Raw genomic sequence first — 16700 nt, forward strand, 5'->3', positions numbered from 1 at the left:
ATGACCTATGAGAATAGGTTGAGTGATCTTGGCCTTTTCTCTTTGGAGCGACGGAGGATAAGGGGTGACCTGATAGAGATGTATAAGATGATGAGAGGCATTGACCGTGTGGATAGTCAGAGGCTTTTTCTTAGGGCTGAAATGGTTGCCACAAGAGGACACAGGTTCAAGGTGCTGGGGAGTAGGTACAGAGGAGATGTCAGGGGTAAGTTTTTTACTCAGAGAGTGGTGAGTGCGTGGAATGGGCTGCCGGCAACGGTGGTGGAGGCAGATACAATAGGGTCTTTTAAGAGACTTTTGGATAGGTACATGGAGCTTAGAAAAATAGAGGGCTATAGGTAAGCCTAGTAATTTCTAAGGTAGGGACACCTTTGGCACAACTTTGTGGGCCGAAGGGCCTGTATTGTGCTGTAGGTTTTCAATGTTTCTTATTCTGCCTTCAGCTCCCATCCTTTCCAGAACTGATGAAGGGTCTCAGCCAAAAGCCTGACTGCTTATTTCCCTCCACAGATGCTGCCTGACCTGCTGAGATTCTTCAGCACTTTTTTCTCCACCATCTGCAGGACCCCCTGTGCTCGCAACTATCAAAGGTTCAAGATTCAAGACTGTTTCATATCATTTCCAGTACACAAGTGTAAAGGAGAATGAAATAACTGTTATTAATAATTGTTATTTGATAGGTGGTTTCAATGAGATCTTCCCTCATTGGACGGGTATTAGAGAGATGAAAGGTAGGTAAAATATCTGGTACCCTGGACTTCTGATGAAAGTTTCCACCCCAGAATATTTACCCTTTTCCCAGAATATTTACCCTTTTATCGGTTTCTCTCTGTCCAGAACGTTTAGCCTTTTACTTCTGTTCCTCTGTGACAATGGACGCCCTGAAGTACAATTCCTGCTTTTAGAGACATACAGTTATGGAAAAAGGCCCCTCAGCCCACATAGTCCATACAGTTCACCACACATTCATTTTTACACTCATCCTTTGTAACCCACTACATTCTCCCCACAGTCTCACCATTCTCACCAGGATCTACAACTCATCTATGTTCACTGACCATGGTCAACAGCTGAACAACCTGCACATGTTTGAGATGTGAAATAAGATCACAACACACAGAAGCCTCGAAGTTCACAGAAGAACGAGCAGATTCACACAGACTACTGGAGGGCAAGACTGAACCTGAGTCATTGCAGCTGTGAGGTAGCACCTCTACTAACTCTGCCACTTTGTTTGCCATTTCAATGATTTCCACATTGAATCTTTTCTATCAACTGTACAATAGATATGAGAGAAAAGGCTCTCAGAACTGCATGTGAACCACATATTGGTTGAAGGAGGGATCAGATTCATATTTCTTGTCCTGTGATGCAAAGCATCCCCACCCTTCTGCTCAAGATTCAAGATTCATTTCCTGCACACAAGTGTAAAGGAGACAAAATAATTGTTACTCTGGATCCGGTGCAGTTAAAAAAAAATTAAGATAGTTTATATACATGGATTGACTGTGTGCCCATAAAGTGACGCTAGACACAGGAGTGTCTGTACATAAGGTGACTCTGACAGGAAGTGATAAAGTAGTGGTGGTTGGGGGTGTGGAGGGGTGGATGTGTTGATCAGCCTCTCTGAATGGGGAAAGTAACTGTCTTTGAGTCTGCTGGCCTGGCGTGGATGCTACGTAGCTTCCTCCCTGATAGGAGTAGGACAAACAGCCCATCAGCAGAGTGGGTGGGATTCTTCATTACGTTACTGGCCTTTTTCTAACTCTGTAGTCTCACTTCCCTATCACCAATACATCAAGCACTTCCCAGATCAGAGTTCTCATTGTTTCCACTTTCAAAGGTTAACCTGAAGAATCATTTATTTAATTGCAGAATAATGCCAAAGGAGTAATTCTAAATAAATAAATTCAAAAATCACACAGGAACCAGGCTTTATGGTTATCCTTCCTGAAAGCCAATTACTAGAGTAAAAGGTTAACTACAAATTAAAGCAAGGTATTCAGTTGCCTCCAAGTGCTTAACATCAAATAATAATTGATAAGAGACAGGAAATGATGCCTGTTTAAGAGAGGAAAGCCTTTCCTCTGTTGGTACTTCATATCAGCCTACGTTACCATAGTGATTGAGCCAACAACACTCAGAGTGAGTCAACTAATAGAACTGATTCAACAACCTACAGATTCACTTTCAAGGATTGTACAACTCAAGTTCTCAGTATTATTTATTTTACTTATTTATTATATCCTTTTATTTGTACAGTTGGTCTTCTTTAACACATTGTTTTTTGTCAGTGATTTCTTGTGTGTAGTTTTTCATCGATTCTATGGAAAGGAATAAAGGGCAGATGTTTCAGGCAAGGTGCTTCATCAGGCCTGAAACGACGACACATTATTCATTTCCATTGATGCTACCTGACCTGCTGAGTTCCTTCAGCATTTTGTATATGTTGCACTGGATTACTAATACCGGCAGAATCACTTGTTTTTGTTTCATTGATTCTATTGTATTTCTTTGTTCTACAATGAATGCCTGCAAGAAAACGAATCTTAGGGCAGTATATGGTGACATATATGTACTTTAATAATAAATTTACTTTGATCATTATCTACTTTGAAAAGATACAGTACTTTAACAATGGGATTAAGAATGCACTGACAAACCATTAAATTGGTCCAGGTCTATTTACTTAAGCACATAGCTAGGGTGCCTAAGACTGCAGTAATTTTAAGTACTGCACTGTACTGCTGCCAAAAAAAAACAAATTTCATGACATTGTGAGTGATGATAAACCTAATCCTGATATGGGTTATCATTGAGGACTGAGAGTAGGAAGGGGGCAGAGACAGGGGAAATCATGGTTTGGAAAAGGGGAAGGGAGTGGGAAGCAACAGATTCTGTAATAATCAATAAACCAATTGTTTAGAATCAAATGACCTTACCTGATGTCTCAGGGCTGGGTGCATCTGCACCTGCACCAACACCGCCCCCCCACATCCGATACTCCTCCTCTGCTATCTGTCCCACACCGCTCCCACGGTGCTCCACCCTCAGCATTTCCAGCATCCTTTGCTCCTGCCAGGTTTACAAACTCACTCCCCGCATAACGTTGACAAATTCAGTACTGTGCAAGTCTTAGGCACCCTAGTTATATATGTGTGCCTAAAACGTTTGCACAGTACTGAATATTAAAATTTATATTAATGTTTCTTGGAGGAGTGATTTGGTATCAGTACCTAGTTGAGTGGGATCCTACCTGATAAACATTAATCCACGTCACAAGGTATCATTAGGCTAATACAAATAACCTCAATAACCAGAATCAGGTTTATTATCACTGACGTGTCATGAAATCTGTTGTTTTGCTGCAGCAGTACGTTACAATACATTAAAAATTACTATGTGTTACAATAAAAATATTTTAAAATCCCATTATTGCTAGCATAAGGGAGAAGATACAGGAGCCTGAAGATATACACTCAATGTTTTAGGAACAGCTTCTTCCCTTCAGATATTAGATTTCTGAACAATGAACCAATCCATGAACACTACTTCACTATTTTTGCTCTTTTTGCACTACTCTTTGAAAAAAAACTCACCCGGCAGAAGGCAATGGCAAACCACTGCTGTAACTTGCCTCGTACGCAACTTCCCACTACGTCAGAGCGGTGTGGGAGGAAGTCATCTGCTAACTGGAGAAATTCCGGATGCAATGTACCTTTCCTTTTTAAGTATGTCTGTGTGTGTTATTTATAGTATTTTATGTATTCATGACATATGTCAGTGATATTAAACCCGATTCTGATTCTGAAATAAGTAGTACAAAAAGAGAACAATTAGGTGTCCATTCAGATATCTTCCTTAGGCCCAAACACTAATCTGCAAAGTCAAGTAAGAATAGCATCGAGAAATACTCCAGTATAGTCTGTAGTCAAATAAACTACTAGCACTCTCTGTCTGAACTCCTAGATAAAGGCTCTGAGGTGGAAAGGGAAGATCTGGAGACATGCACAGAGTGACAGGGACATTCATGTACTACTCAAAAGATATTTTATATTTTATACTTTATTGTCGCCAAACAATTGATACTAGAACGTGCAATCATCACAGCGATATTTGGTTCTACGCTTCCCACTCCCTGGAGTACAAATTGATAGTAAATATTAAAAATTTAAATTATAAATCATAAATCGAAAATAGAAAATAGAAAATGGGAAGTAAGATAGTGCAAAAAAACCGAGAGGCAGGTCCAGATATTTGGAGGGTACAGCCCAGATCCAGGTCGGGATCCGTTCAGCAGTCGTATCACAGTTGGAAATCTGGCCGTACGAGTCTTCAAGCTCCTGAGCCTTCTCCCGGAGAGAAGAGGGACGAAAGTGTGTTGGCTGGGTAGGTCGTATCCTTGATTATCCTGGCAGCACTGCTCCAACAGCGTGCGGTGTAAAGTGAGTCCACGGACGGAAGACTGGTTTGTGTGATGTGCTGCGCCGTGTTCATGATCTTCTGCAGCTTCTTCCGGTCTTGGACAGGACAACTTCCATACCAGGTTGTGATGCACCCTAGAAGAATGCTTTCTATGGTGCATCTATAAAAATTAGTGAGGGTTTTAGGGGACAGGCCAAATTTCGCTAGCTTTCTCAGGAAGTAAAGACGCGGGTGGGCCTTCTTGGCAGTGAACTCTGCTTGGTTGGACCAAGTCAGGTCATTTGTGATATTGACCCCGAAGAACTTAAAGCTTTTGACCTGTTCCACTTGCGCACCACCGATGTAAATTGGGTCGTGCGGTCTGCTACTCCTTCTGAAGTCAACAACCAATTCCTTCATCTTGCTGATGTTGAGGGATAGGTTATTGTCTTCGCACCATGCCACCAGGTTTTTAATTTCCTCTCTGTACTCAAGCCCATCATTACCCGAGATACGGCCTACAATTGTTGTGTCATCAGCAAACTTATATATTGAGTTCGATGGAAACTTGGCTACACAATCATGGGTGTACAGTGAGTACAGCAGGGGACTGAGTACACAGCCTTGTGGGGCACTGGTGCTCAGAGTGATTGTAGAGGAGAGCTTGTCCCCTATTTTTACAGCCTGGTTCCTGTCTGTGAGGAAGCTGAAGATCCAGCTGCAGATCTGAGTGCGAAGGCCCAGGTTCCAGAGCTTAGGAATCAGTTTATTTGGAATGATGGTATTAAAGGCAGAGCTGTAGTCAATGTATGCGTCTTTATTCTCCAGGTGTTCTAAGGAGGAATGTAGGGCCAGAGAGATGGCACCTGCCATTGATCTGTTGCTCCACTAGGTGAATTGCAAAGTGTCGAGGTTGACCGGTAGGCTGTGGTTGATGTGTGCCATAACCAATCTCTCGAAGCACTTCATAGCAATTGATGTCAGAGCCACAGGTCGACAGTCATTCAGGCATGCCACCTTGCTCTTCTTCGGCACTGGGATTATCGGTGCCTTCTTAAAACACGAGGGGATCTTAGACTGAAGCAAGGAGCAGTTGAAGATGTCAGCAAACACTCCAGCTAGCTCGCTTGCACAGGCCCGGAGAACCCGTCCTTTCAACCTAACAGGAACATAAAAATTCTGTACCCTCAAAATTTCACCTTTAAATGACCTCCATTTCTCTATTACATCCGTCCCATAAAACAAATTGATCCAATCCACTCCTTCTAAATCCTTTTGCATCCCCTCAAAGTTAGCCTTTCTCCAATCAAAAATCTCAACCCTGGGTCCAGTCCTATCCTCCTCCATAATTATATTGAAACTAATGGCATTGTGATCACTGGACCCAAAGTGCTCCCCAACACAAACCTCCGTCGCCTGCCCGATCTCATTCCCTAACAGGAGATCCAACACTGCCCCTTCTCTAGTTGGTACCTCTATGCATTGCTGCAAAAAACTATCTTGCACACATTTTACAAACTCTAAACCATCCAGTCCTTTTACAGAATGGGCTTCCCAGTCTATGTGTGGAAAATTAAAATCTCCCACAATCACAACCTTGTGCTTACTACAAATATCTGCTATCTCCTTACAAATTTGCTCCTCCAGTTCTTGCTCCCCATTAGGTGGTCTATAATACACCCCTATAAGCGTCACTACACCTTTCCCATTCCTCAATTCCACCCAAATAACCTCCCTAGACGAGTCCTCTAATCTTTCTGCCAGGTACCGCTGTTATATTTTCTCCGACAAGCAATGCAACACCTCCCCCTCTTCCCCCTCCGATTCTACCACACCTGAAGCAATGAAATCCAGGAATATTTAGTTGCCAATCACACCCCTCCTGCAACCATGTTTCACTAATAGCTACAAATCATATTTCCAGGTATCAATCCATGCTCTAAGCTCATCCACCTTTCTTACAATGCTCCTAGCATTAAAATAGATGCATTTAAGAAACTCTCCACCTCTTACTCTCTGTTTATCCCTAATGGTACAAACAACTTTGTTATCTTTTTCTTCCTTCTTCCCTACATCTTCGGTCTGAGTGCTCCCGTTCTCTGTCCCCTGCCTATCCCCCCTCACACACTGTCTACTAGCTTTCTCTATTTGTGAACTAACCTCCTCTCTCCTACTCTCTTTAATTTGATTCCCACCCCCCAACCATTCTAGTTTAAAGTCACCTCAGTAGCCCTCGCAAATCTCCCCGCCAGGATATCGGTCCCCCTAGGATTCAAGTGTAACCCGTCCTTTTTGTAAAGATCACACCTGCGCCAAAAGAGGTCCCAATGATCCAAAAACTTGAATTCCTGCCCCCTGCTCCAATCCCTCAGCCACGCGTTTATCCTCCACCTCACTGCATTCCTACTCTCACTGTCGCGTGGCACAGGCAGTAATCCCGAGATTACTACCTTTGCGGTCCTTTTTCTCAACTCCCTTCCTAACTCCCTATATTCTCCTTTCAGAACCTCTCCCCTTTTCCTACCTATGTCATTGGTACCTATATGTACCACGACCTCTGGCTCCTCACCCTCCCACTTCAGGATATCTTGGACGCCATCAGAAATATCCCGGACCCTGGCACCAGGGAGGCAAACTACTACCCAGGTCTCTGGACTGCGTCCACAGAATCGCCTATCTGACCCGCTTACTATCGAGTCCCCTATTACTACTGCCCTCCTCTTCCTTTCCCTACCCTTCTGAGCTACAGGGCCGGACTCTGTGCCGGAGGCACGGCCACTGTTGCTTCCCCCAGGTAGGCTGTCCTCCCCAGCAGTACTCAAACAGGAGTACCTATTGTCAAGGAGTATAGCCACTGGGGTACTCTCTAGTACCTGACTCTTCCCTTTCCCCCTCCTAACCATGACCCACTTGTCTGCCTCCCGTGGCCCCAGTGTGACCACCTGCCTGTAACTCCTCTCTATCAACTCCTCACTCTCCCTGACCAGACGAACGTCATCCAGCTGCAGGTCAAGTTCCCTAACACGGTCCCGTAGGAGCTGCAGCTCGGCGCAGATGTGGACATCTGGGAGGCTAGGAGACTCCAGGACCTCCCACATCCGACACCGAGAACAAGCTGCCCTCACACTCATACTTGCCCCTTTCCTCAAATAACAGGGAAAATTGAAAACCAAACCTACTTTGCCTCACCCATTTCCACCTAAGCCTGTTGAGCCAAAGCCCTTAAGCCTTCACTCTGCTCCCGGCTCACTCGGCTGCCCGCAGTATACGGCTGTGTTCCTTTTAAACCTTCCGCATTTTACTGCCCGACGTCACACACTTGTGCAGTCCCGCCTCTCTTAACTCCGATGAGAAAAAGAAAAAATCAAAATGGCTTCTGCCGCACTCCTGCTCCGATTCTCAGACTTCCTTCTCCGAATTAAACCTGAATCAGGATTTCTGACCTTTTAAATCTTCCACGCTTCACTGCCCAATGTCACACGCCTGCGCAGTCCCGCCTCTCTTAACTCCAATGAGAAAAAGAAAAAATCAAAATGACTTCCACCGCACTCCCGCTCTGATTCTCAGACTTCCTTTTCCAAATTGTTTTTGATTTCTCTTTTTGTATTTGCACAATTTGTTGACTTTTGCACGTTGGTGTTTATCCGTCTTGTTAGGTGCAGTCTTTCATTGATTCTATTATGTTTTTGTATTTACCATGAATTCCCACAAAAAAATGAATCTCAAGGTTGTGTTTGCCAGAAAGAACTAGTCTGTAAATCAGTGAATTTGAATAAATCAAGGACAATGGAAGGGGACAGACCAATTGTCTTTGTACCCTGCCATGAGGTTGAAAGAATAGAGGCATTTAGTGAAACTGCTGTGTATCCTCCATGATATAACATGCAGGCTTGTGAATGGTGCCTTGAGTGATTTGAACTGGTTACTGGTTTGGTAACTGATTTAGAACAAAGCGCCATTAATTACCAGTTGTCACTTACTGAAGAGGGCATTAAATGGATGTTGGTTTGGATCAGAGCCAATAAGAAGGTGATATAGGTCAGTCAAATAACCTATAGTCAAGGAGACTGAAATGTGACATTTAAGCTGCTAAGGAAAGAGTATAAAAGCAGAGGCTTCAACAGAACCCCATGGACACATGGAGATTGGACTGGGACAACAAGTAACACCTGGCCATCAAAGACTCTTTTCCCAAGTATTACCTTTTCTATTCTTTGATTATTCATGGAGGGTCAGGGAAGCCTAGTAGATGTGCACACAAGTATTCGGTTGTGTAATTTCATGTGTTCGTCCGTTGAGACAATAAAGATACATGTCTGTAAATGCAGATTCTCTCTCTGTGCCTATCTGATCAGTATTACTAAGGAGGAAGCCTTGGAACAGTTGTATATGGTGACATATAAATTTACTTTGAACTCCAAACATCCCCACTGATTTCTTCTTTTATCTTCCAAAGCAGCCGATAGAGCCTATCAGGCCTAGGGGATTTATTCACCTTTAAGTCTGCTAGAAATCTTATGCCTCCTCTATTCTCATAGTTATGTTACCAAATTTCACAGTTCCACTTGGTAAATTTTCCAACCATATCATTGTTCTATTTATTGAATGCAGATGTGAAATATTTATTTAAGCCATCACTTACATTCTCCAGCTCCACAAAAATATTGCCCTTTGGTCTCAAATGAACCTATGATTTTCTGATCCTTTGCTTGCCCTTAATATAAAGTTCTTTCAAATGTTCTTGTCCTCCAGTGATAATTTGTTCCTCCTCTTTGACCTCTTCATTTTATGTACCCCCACTCTTTTTATTAGGGTTGCAGGGTGGAGATACACCTCTACCAAAGGAGGTATAAGGCACTCCTTCCCTCCACAAGCCTGCAGGTCACCCTTGGGCAAGGTGTAGTACCTGCTTAGCCCTCCGATCAGGGTCACATGAAGCCAGGGGTGCAAATGGTGGATGGTCGTCTGAGCAGCTGGTGCGCATCACAAGTCCTGGTTCTGTGACCACTGATGCCAGGCAGACAATCTCTGAAGAGTATTGTAATGACTGGGGTCACTTGTCTTCTAAAGACACTGCCCAGAAGATGGCAATGGCAAACCACTTCTGCAGAAAAATTTGCCAAAAACAATCATGGTCATGGATAAGAGAGGAGAAGACCATGATTGTGCATGTCATACGACGCAGCACATAATGATGGTGACTCTTTCTATACTCCTGTCAAGCTTCCTCCATTTTCAGTTCTCCTACCTGCCAAATTCCTATCACTTTTCCTCAATATTGCTTGAAAGTGATGTTCAGGAACACATTAGACCTCAACTATCAGTAATACAGTTCTAAATGACTCTCATTTGTAAACTTACACTCAAGCAACCATTTTATTACTCACACCTGTATACTCCTTGTTAATGCCAATATCTAATTAGCCAATCATGTGGCTGCAACTCAAGGCATTAAGGCATGCAGAAATGGTCAAGAAGTTCAGTTGTTATTCAGAACAAACATTAAAGGGAAGAAGGAATGTGATCCAAGTAACTTTGACCATGGAATGATTGTCAGTGCCAGACAGGGTGGTTTGAGTATCTCAGAAACTGCGATTTCCTGGGATTTTCACACACAAGTCTCCAGAGTTTACAGAGAATAGAGCGAGAAACAAAAATATCTAATGAGCAAAATGTTCTTTGGGCAAAAATGCCTTATTAATGAGAGAGGTCAATGTAGCATTGCCAGCATGGTTGCAGCAGACAGAAAGGTGACAGCAACTAAAATAACTATGTGTTACAACAGTGCTGTGTAGAACATCAGTAAAAAACTAAATAACAAGTTTGGTTTTAGGATGAGTGAAGTTCAGTGAAGTTATCCCCTCTGGTTCAAGAGCCTGTGGTTGACAGATAAGAACTGTTCCTGAACCTGGAGGTGTGGGTCTACAGACTCCTGTACCTTTCCCAATGGCAGCAGCAAGAAGAGCACATGGCCTGGATGGTGGGGGTCCTTGACGATGGATGCTGCTTTCTTGTGACAGCACTCCTTGTAGATGTCCTCAACGGCTTTACTCATGACAAACTGGTACTTTTTTAAAATCTGCGCAATTTGTTTTCTTTTGCACACTGTTTATTGGTCATTCTTTATGTATACTTTCATCTATTCTACGTTCTTTTTTATTTTCCTGTAAATGCCTGCAAGAAAACGAATCTCAAGATAGCATATGGGGGTATATACGTACTTTGACACTAAATTTACTTTGACTTTGAATATTTCCAGTATTTTCTACTTTTGTCTTATATTTCTTTTGATGACGTTGACAGGAACAGACAGTATTCTGGAAACTAGGAATCATACATAGTTTACAGACAGGACTTAGGCTTATTGCCACTCAGACTGTAGAACAGTGTCTCAAATACCACACAGGAGTGTCTGCTTAGACACTTCCACTTGCTGAGTCATAGGAGCAGAATATTCAAACATACGCAGGGCCCTTGGCATTGTCAAGTACCCCCATATCCATCCCACAATTTCTTTGACCCTCTACCATCAGACAGGAGGCATTAGGACCAGAACTGTTAGGATGGGAAACAACTTCTTCCCCCAGGCCATGAGACTACTGAACTCCCTATCACCACCCAGGTCTCATCACGTATGAAGGGACAGTAGCGTTATACTGTTTACTTTTTAACTTGTATCGTAAATGCACCTTATGCTAAATGTCAATTTTGTGGAATATAATTTATTATTTGTTCATATATTTGTTGTGTGGCAGAGTGGAGATATGTCTCTACCAAAGTAGGTGTAAGGAGCTCCTTCCCTGCACTAGCCTGCAGGTCACTCTTTGGTAAGTTGTAGCACCTGCCTGGCCACCCTCCCACCCCTGGTGGAGCCATGGGAGGAGATGACCGGTGGCCATTACGAGCAGCTGATACATATTGTTTATGTGACCAGTGACGCCAGGGAGACAATCTCTGAAGAGCATTGATAATGGCTGGGGTCACCCATCTTATAAAGATACCGTCCAGAAGAAGCAAATGGCAAACCACTTCTCCAGAAAAACTTGGCAAGAACAATTATGGTTGTGGATAGTGGAAGACCATGATCACCCACATCATATGACACCGCACATAATGATAATGATAATGATGATGAGTGTTATGTGAGTGAGTTATATGTACTGTGTCTTGCACCTTGGTCCGGAGGATCGTTGTTTCATTTGGTGGAATACATGTGTACAGTTGAATGACAATAAACTCGAACTTGTATTAGTGTGAGGGTGTTACCAGCTGCAGCAGATGTGACAAAATTCTAGGTTAACTTCAATCCTGACTCCAGGAGCCAAAATTTCACATGCAAACCAACTTTTAATGCAAGAAAAATCATGAACAAAGCAGATGAGCCGAGAGTGTGGATTAGTACTTGGAGCTATGATGTTGTGGCCATTACAGAGACCTGGATGCTCAGGGGCAGGAATGGGTTACTTAGAGTGACAGGCTTTAAATGTTTCAGAAAGGACAGGGAGGGATGCAAAAGAGGTGGGGATGTGGCACTGCTGATCAGAGATAGTGTTATGACTGCAGAAAAGGAGGAATTCATGGAGGGATTGTCTACAGAGTCTCTGTGGGTGGAAGTTAGAAACAAGAAGGGGTCAATAACTCTACTGGGTTTTTTTTATAGACCACCCAATAGTAACAGAAACATTGAGGAGCAGATAGGGAGACAGATTCTGGAAAGGTGTGATAATAATAGGGTTGTCTTGGTGGGAGATTTTAATTTCCCAAATATTGATTGGTATCTCCCTAGAGCAAGGGGTTTAGATGGAGTGGAGTTTGATAGGTGTGTTCAAGTAGGTTTCTGACACGATATGTAGATAAGCCTACAAGAGGAGAGGCTGTACTTGATCTGGTATTGGGAAATGAACCTGGTCGGGTGTCAGGGCTCTCAGTGGAAGAGCATTTTGGAGATAGTGATCACAATTCTATCTCCTTTACCATAGCACTGGAGAGGGATAGGACAGACAAGTCAGGAAAGCATTTAATTGGAGTAAGGGGAAATATGAAGCTATCAGGCAGGAACCTGGAAGCATAAGTTGGGAACAGATGTTCTCAGGGAAATTTGTGGCAGAGATGTGGCAAATGCTCAGGGGATATTTGTGTGGAGTTCTGCATAGGTACGTTCCAAATGACACAGGGAAAGGATGGTAGGGTACAGGAATCATGGTGTACAAAGGATGTTGAAAATCTAGTCAAGAAGAAAAGCTTACGAAAGGTTCAAAAAAACTAGGTAATGATATGAATCTAGAAGATTATAAGGCTGGCAGAAAGGAGCTTAAGAATGAAATTAAGAGAGCCAGAAGGGGCCATGAGAAGGCCTTGCCGAGCAATTTTAAAGAAAACCCTAAGGTATTCTACAAGTATGTGAAGAGCAAGAGGATAAGACATGAGAGAATAGGACCAATCAAATGGAAAAGTGTGTATGGAACCAGAGGAGATAGCAGAGATACTTAATGAATACTTTGCTTCGGTATTCACTGAGGAAAAGGATCCTGGCCTTACAGTGGATTGAAAAGCTTGAGCATATAGACATTAAGAAAGAGGATGTGCTGGAGCTTTCAGGAAGCATCAAGTTGGATAAGACCCCGGGACCAGATGACATAGAAACATAGAAAACCCTCAGCACAATACAGGCCCTTCAGCCCAGAATGCTATGCCGAACATGTACTTACTTTAGAAATTACCTAGGATTACCCATAGACCTCTAGTCATCTAAGCTCTATGTACCTATCAAGGAGTCTCTTAAAGGACCCTATCATATCCGCCTCCACCACTATCGCCGTCAGCCCATTCCATGACTCACCACTCTCTGCGTAAAAAAATTACCCCTGACATCTCCTCTGTACCTACTTCCAAGCACCTTAAAACTGTGCCCTTCCGTGTTAGCCATTTCAGCCCTGGATAACAGCCTCTAACTATCCACATAATGTACCCCAGGCTACTGTGGGAGGCGAGGGAGGAGATTGCTGAGCCTCTGGCAATGGTCCTTGCATCATCAAAAAGAGATAACATCAACATTTCTAAAATGTATGAATGTTACCACATATCAAGAGCAAAAGAAATTCTACAGATGCTGGAAATTCAAAGCAACACACACAAAATGCTGGAGGAACTCAGCAGGTCAGGCAACATCTATGGAAATGAATAAACAATCAAAGTTTTGGGCTGAGATCCTTCATTAGGACTGGAAAGGAAGGGGTAAGAAACCAGAATAACAGGTGGGGATGGGCAAAAAAGTACAGGCTGGCAGATGGTAGATGAGACCATATGGGTAGAAGAGCGGAGATGGGAAGACCTGCCCAATCACCTCCCTCTAGTTCCTCTTCTCCTTCCTTTTCTCAGATAGTCCATTGTCTATTCCCATCAGATTTCTTCTTCAACCCTTTACCTCTTCCACCTATCCCCTCCTAGCTTCTTGCTTCTTCCTCCTCTCCCCCACACACTCACCTTCCCCCTCACCTGGTCTCAGCTATCACCTTATAGCTTGTACTCCTTCCTCTCACCCCATTTTCTTATTCTGGTTTCTTTCTCCTTCCTTTCCAGTCCTGATGAAGGGTCTCAGCCTGAAATGTTAACCGTTTACTGCTCTCCATAGATGCTGCCTAACCTGCTGAGTTCCTCAACCATTTTATACGTGTGACTCTAAATATCATGTATAAGTTAAACAAAATGACATAGTCATAAAGGTCACATAAGCAACAAAACTTACAACAATGGCAATTCAATAATGAGATGTACTAAGGTGCATATCAATCCCTCCAGGAGACCTTCTGGCTCAGCCCCTTAAAAAAAAAGATTTAAATACATAAATGTTAGAATGACAATAAAATTATATTTACCTAGTGATATATACTATTATATATCTGGGCACATGGCCAAGTGGTTAAAGCATTGGACTAGCAATCTGAAGGTTATGAGTTCAATTCCCAGCCAAGGCAGCGTGTTGTGTCCTTGAGCAAGGCACTTAACCACACAGTGCCCTGCGACGACACTGGCACCAAGCTGTATCGGCCCTTGCCCTTCCCTTGGACAACTCGGTGTCATGGAGAGGGGAGACTTGCAGCATGGGCAATTGCTGGTCTTCCATATAACCTTGCTCAGGCCTGCACCCTGGAGAGTGAAGACTTTCCAGGTGCAGATCCATGGTCTTGCAAGACTAACGGATGCCTTTAATATACTCTCAAATTATTGAATTTGGGCTAAATTACCTAATTTTGCTCCTGTCTTATGGTCTTTGCAAGCTGAGTTGTCACTTCCTTCTGCACAGCCACTCAGAATGCACATATCAGTTCTCAGCACATGGACACAGTTCAGCAGGGCAATTTCACAATTCTCTGTACACATTAGTGAGGCCAAATTAGGAATATTGTGTGTAACTCTGATCACCAACCTACAGGTAAGATATCAATAAGAATGAAGGCAGCAGAAAAAAATTACAAGTATATTGCCAGACTTGAGGGCCTGAGTTATAGGGAAAGGGTGAAAAAGTTCGGACTTTATTCTCTGGAGCATAGCAGAATGAGGAGAGATTTGACAGAGATGTACAAAATTATGAGGGGTATAGATAGAGTAAATGCAAACAGGCTTTTTCCACTGAGATTAGATGAGACTAGAACTAGCTGCAAGGGTTAAGGATGAAAGATGAAATACTTAAGGGATACTTGAGCAGCAACTTCTTCACTCAGAGGATGGTGAGAGAGTGGAACAAGTTGCCAGTGGAAGTGGTGGATGTGGGTTCAATTGCGACATTTAAAAGAAATGTTAATAGGTACATAGATGAGAGGGGTGTTGAGGGCAATGATCTGGGTGCATGTCGATGAGACTAGGCAGATTAATAGTTCGGCACTGACTAGATGGGCCAAATAGCCTGTCTGTGCTGCAATGTTCTATGAATCTATAACTGCTGGGATAGGTGCATGGATTGCTGGGATATGGAGGGCTATGATCCAGGGGCAGGTCCACAGGACTAGGCAGACTAGATGCACCGAATGGCCTGTTGCTGTGCTGCAGTGCTCTATGACTGTAGTGCTCCTAGACTCTATGACAACAGTCCTTCTACCAACTCTTCAAGGTACTATTTTTTTCACAATTCATAGCCCTCAACCATTCGGCTCTTGAACCAAAGGGGATACCTTCACTCACCCCAACACTGAACTATTCCCACAAGCTATGGGCTCACTTTCAAGGACTTTTCATCTCATGTTCTTGATGTTTATTGTTTCTTTTTCCCTTAAAATTCACACAGTTTGCTGTCTTTTGTGCAGACTGTTTGTCCGCCTTTGTTGTGTGTGGTTTCTCACTGATTCTATTATGTCTCTTTGTATTTACTGTAAATGCCTGCAAAAATGAGTCTCAGGACAATATATGATAACATACATGTACTTTGATAATAAATTTACTTTAAACTTTCAACTTAGAGTAATTAACAGTGGCAGGTACAACCCAAACAATATACACCACTAGTATGTCGTATTTGATTGCCAAGTATGTTTAGAAGAGAAATTGACCAGCAATCTTGCCAATTTACCATACTGCAATCACTACCGGAAAGATTATGTATGTCTGCTGTCAGGAATGAAAACAACGGGCTTCGTTGTTGCACCCTTCATGGTCAAACATAGTCCTCTGAAGCCTCCGTGAGTCAAGGTGGACCATGGATGTTGCTTCCTAGCTGTAATCAATACGCAAGCCAAGGCAGTACAATATGGAAAGCAAGTGGTTGCCCATGCAGCAGGCTCCCCCTCCCCATGCAACTGATGAACCCAAAGAATGGCAAAGATTGACACAGTGTGATACCAGCAGCATCGCAGGAGCTGCCAACTAAGGACTGCCTTAGGGACTCCAGCTCTGGATTTTCTCCTCAGGGTTTACTCCTGAAGCCTTCCTATATATATATATATATAGCCCCAAGACAACAGAGGTTTGAGAGCATAATTTTAATGCCATTGGAATTGTCAGCTCCATTAGTCTACAGCCTTCTTACCATATTATATTTATTATTGTCTATGACAATTTACAATAAAAACCAAGTAATTCACTAAATCCACCATAAAAGCATTGTGAACCTTTACATATGCAATAAAACCAAGGAAAATGGGCATTCATGCAAATCAGAAAAGCAATCACACTGCAACCCGGAATATAAATTACTCCTTTGTAATTCCAAACACCCTGAGTTTGTGACTATTTTGTTGTATTTAAGTACCATTATGCAATTTACAGAAATATTGCTATTTTACCTATTTTCTGCGTCATAGCCA

The 16700-nt window shown here is 42.9% G+C and overlaps 1 protein-coding gene across 5 annotated transcripts in view; it reads right to left on the bottom strand.

Moving 5' to 3' along the window:
- The window catches only part of dym (dymeclin), a 405267-nt gene that overhangs the window by 297521 nt on the left and 91046 nt on the right, over nt 1-16700 (bottom strand). For all 5 annotated transcript variants that reach the window (XM_063042598.1, XM_063042602.1, XM_063042600.1 and 2 more), the window contains one exon: nt 14150-14222. In XM_063042598.1, the coding sequence (XP_062898668.1) occupies nt 14150-14222 (73 nt within the window). The remainder of the gene's footprint in view (nt 1-14149; nt 14223-16700) is intronic.

The sequence above is a fragment of the Mobula hypostoma genome, chromosome 3 (genome assembly GCF_963921235.1).
Source record: "Mobula hypostoma chromosome 3, sMobHyp1.1, whole genome shotgun sequence".
Lineage (NCBI taxonomy): Eukaryota > Metazoa > Chordata > Chondrichthyes > Myliobatiformes > Myliobatidae > Mobula > Mobula hypostoma.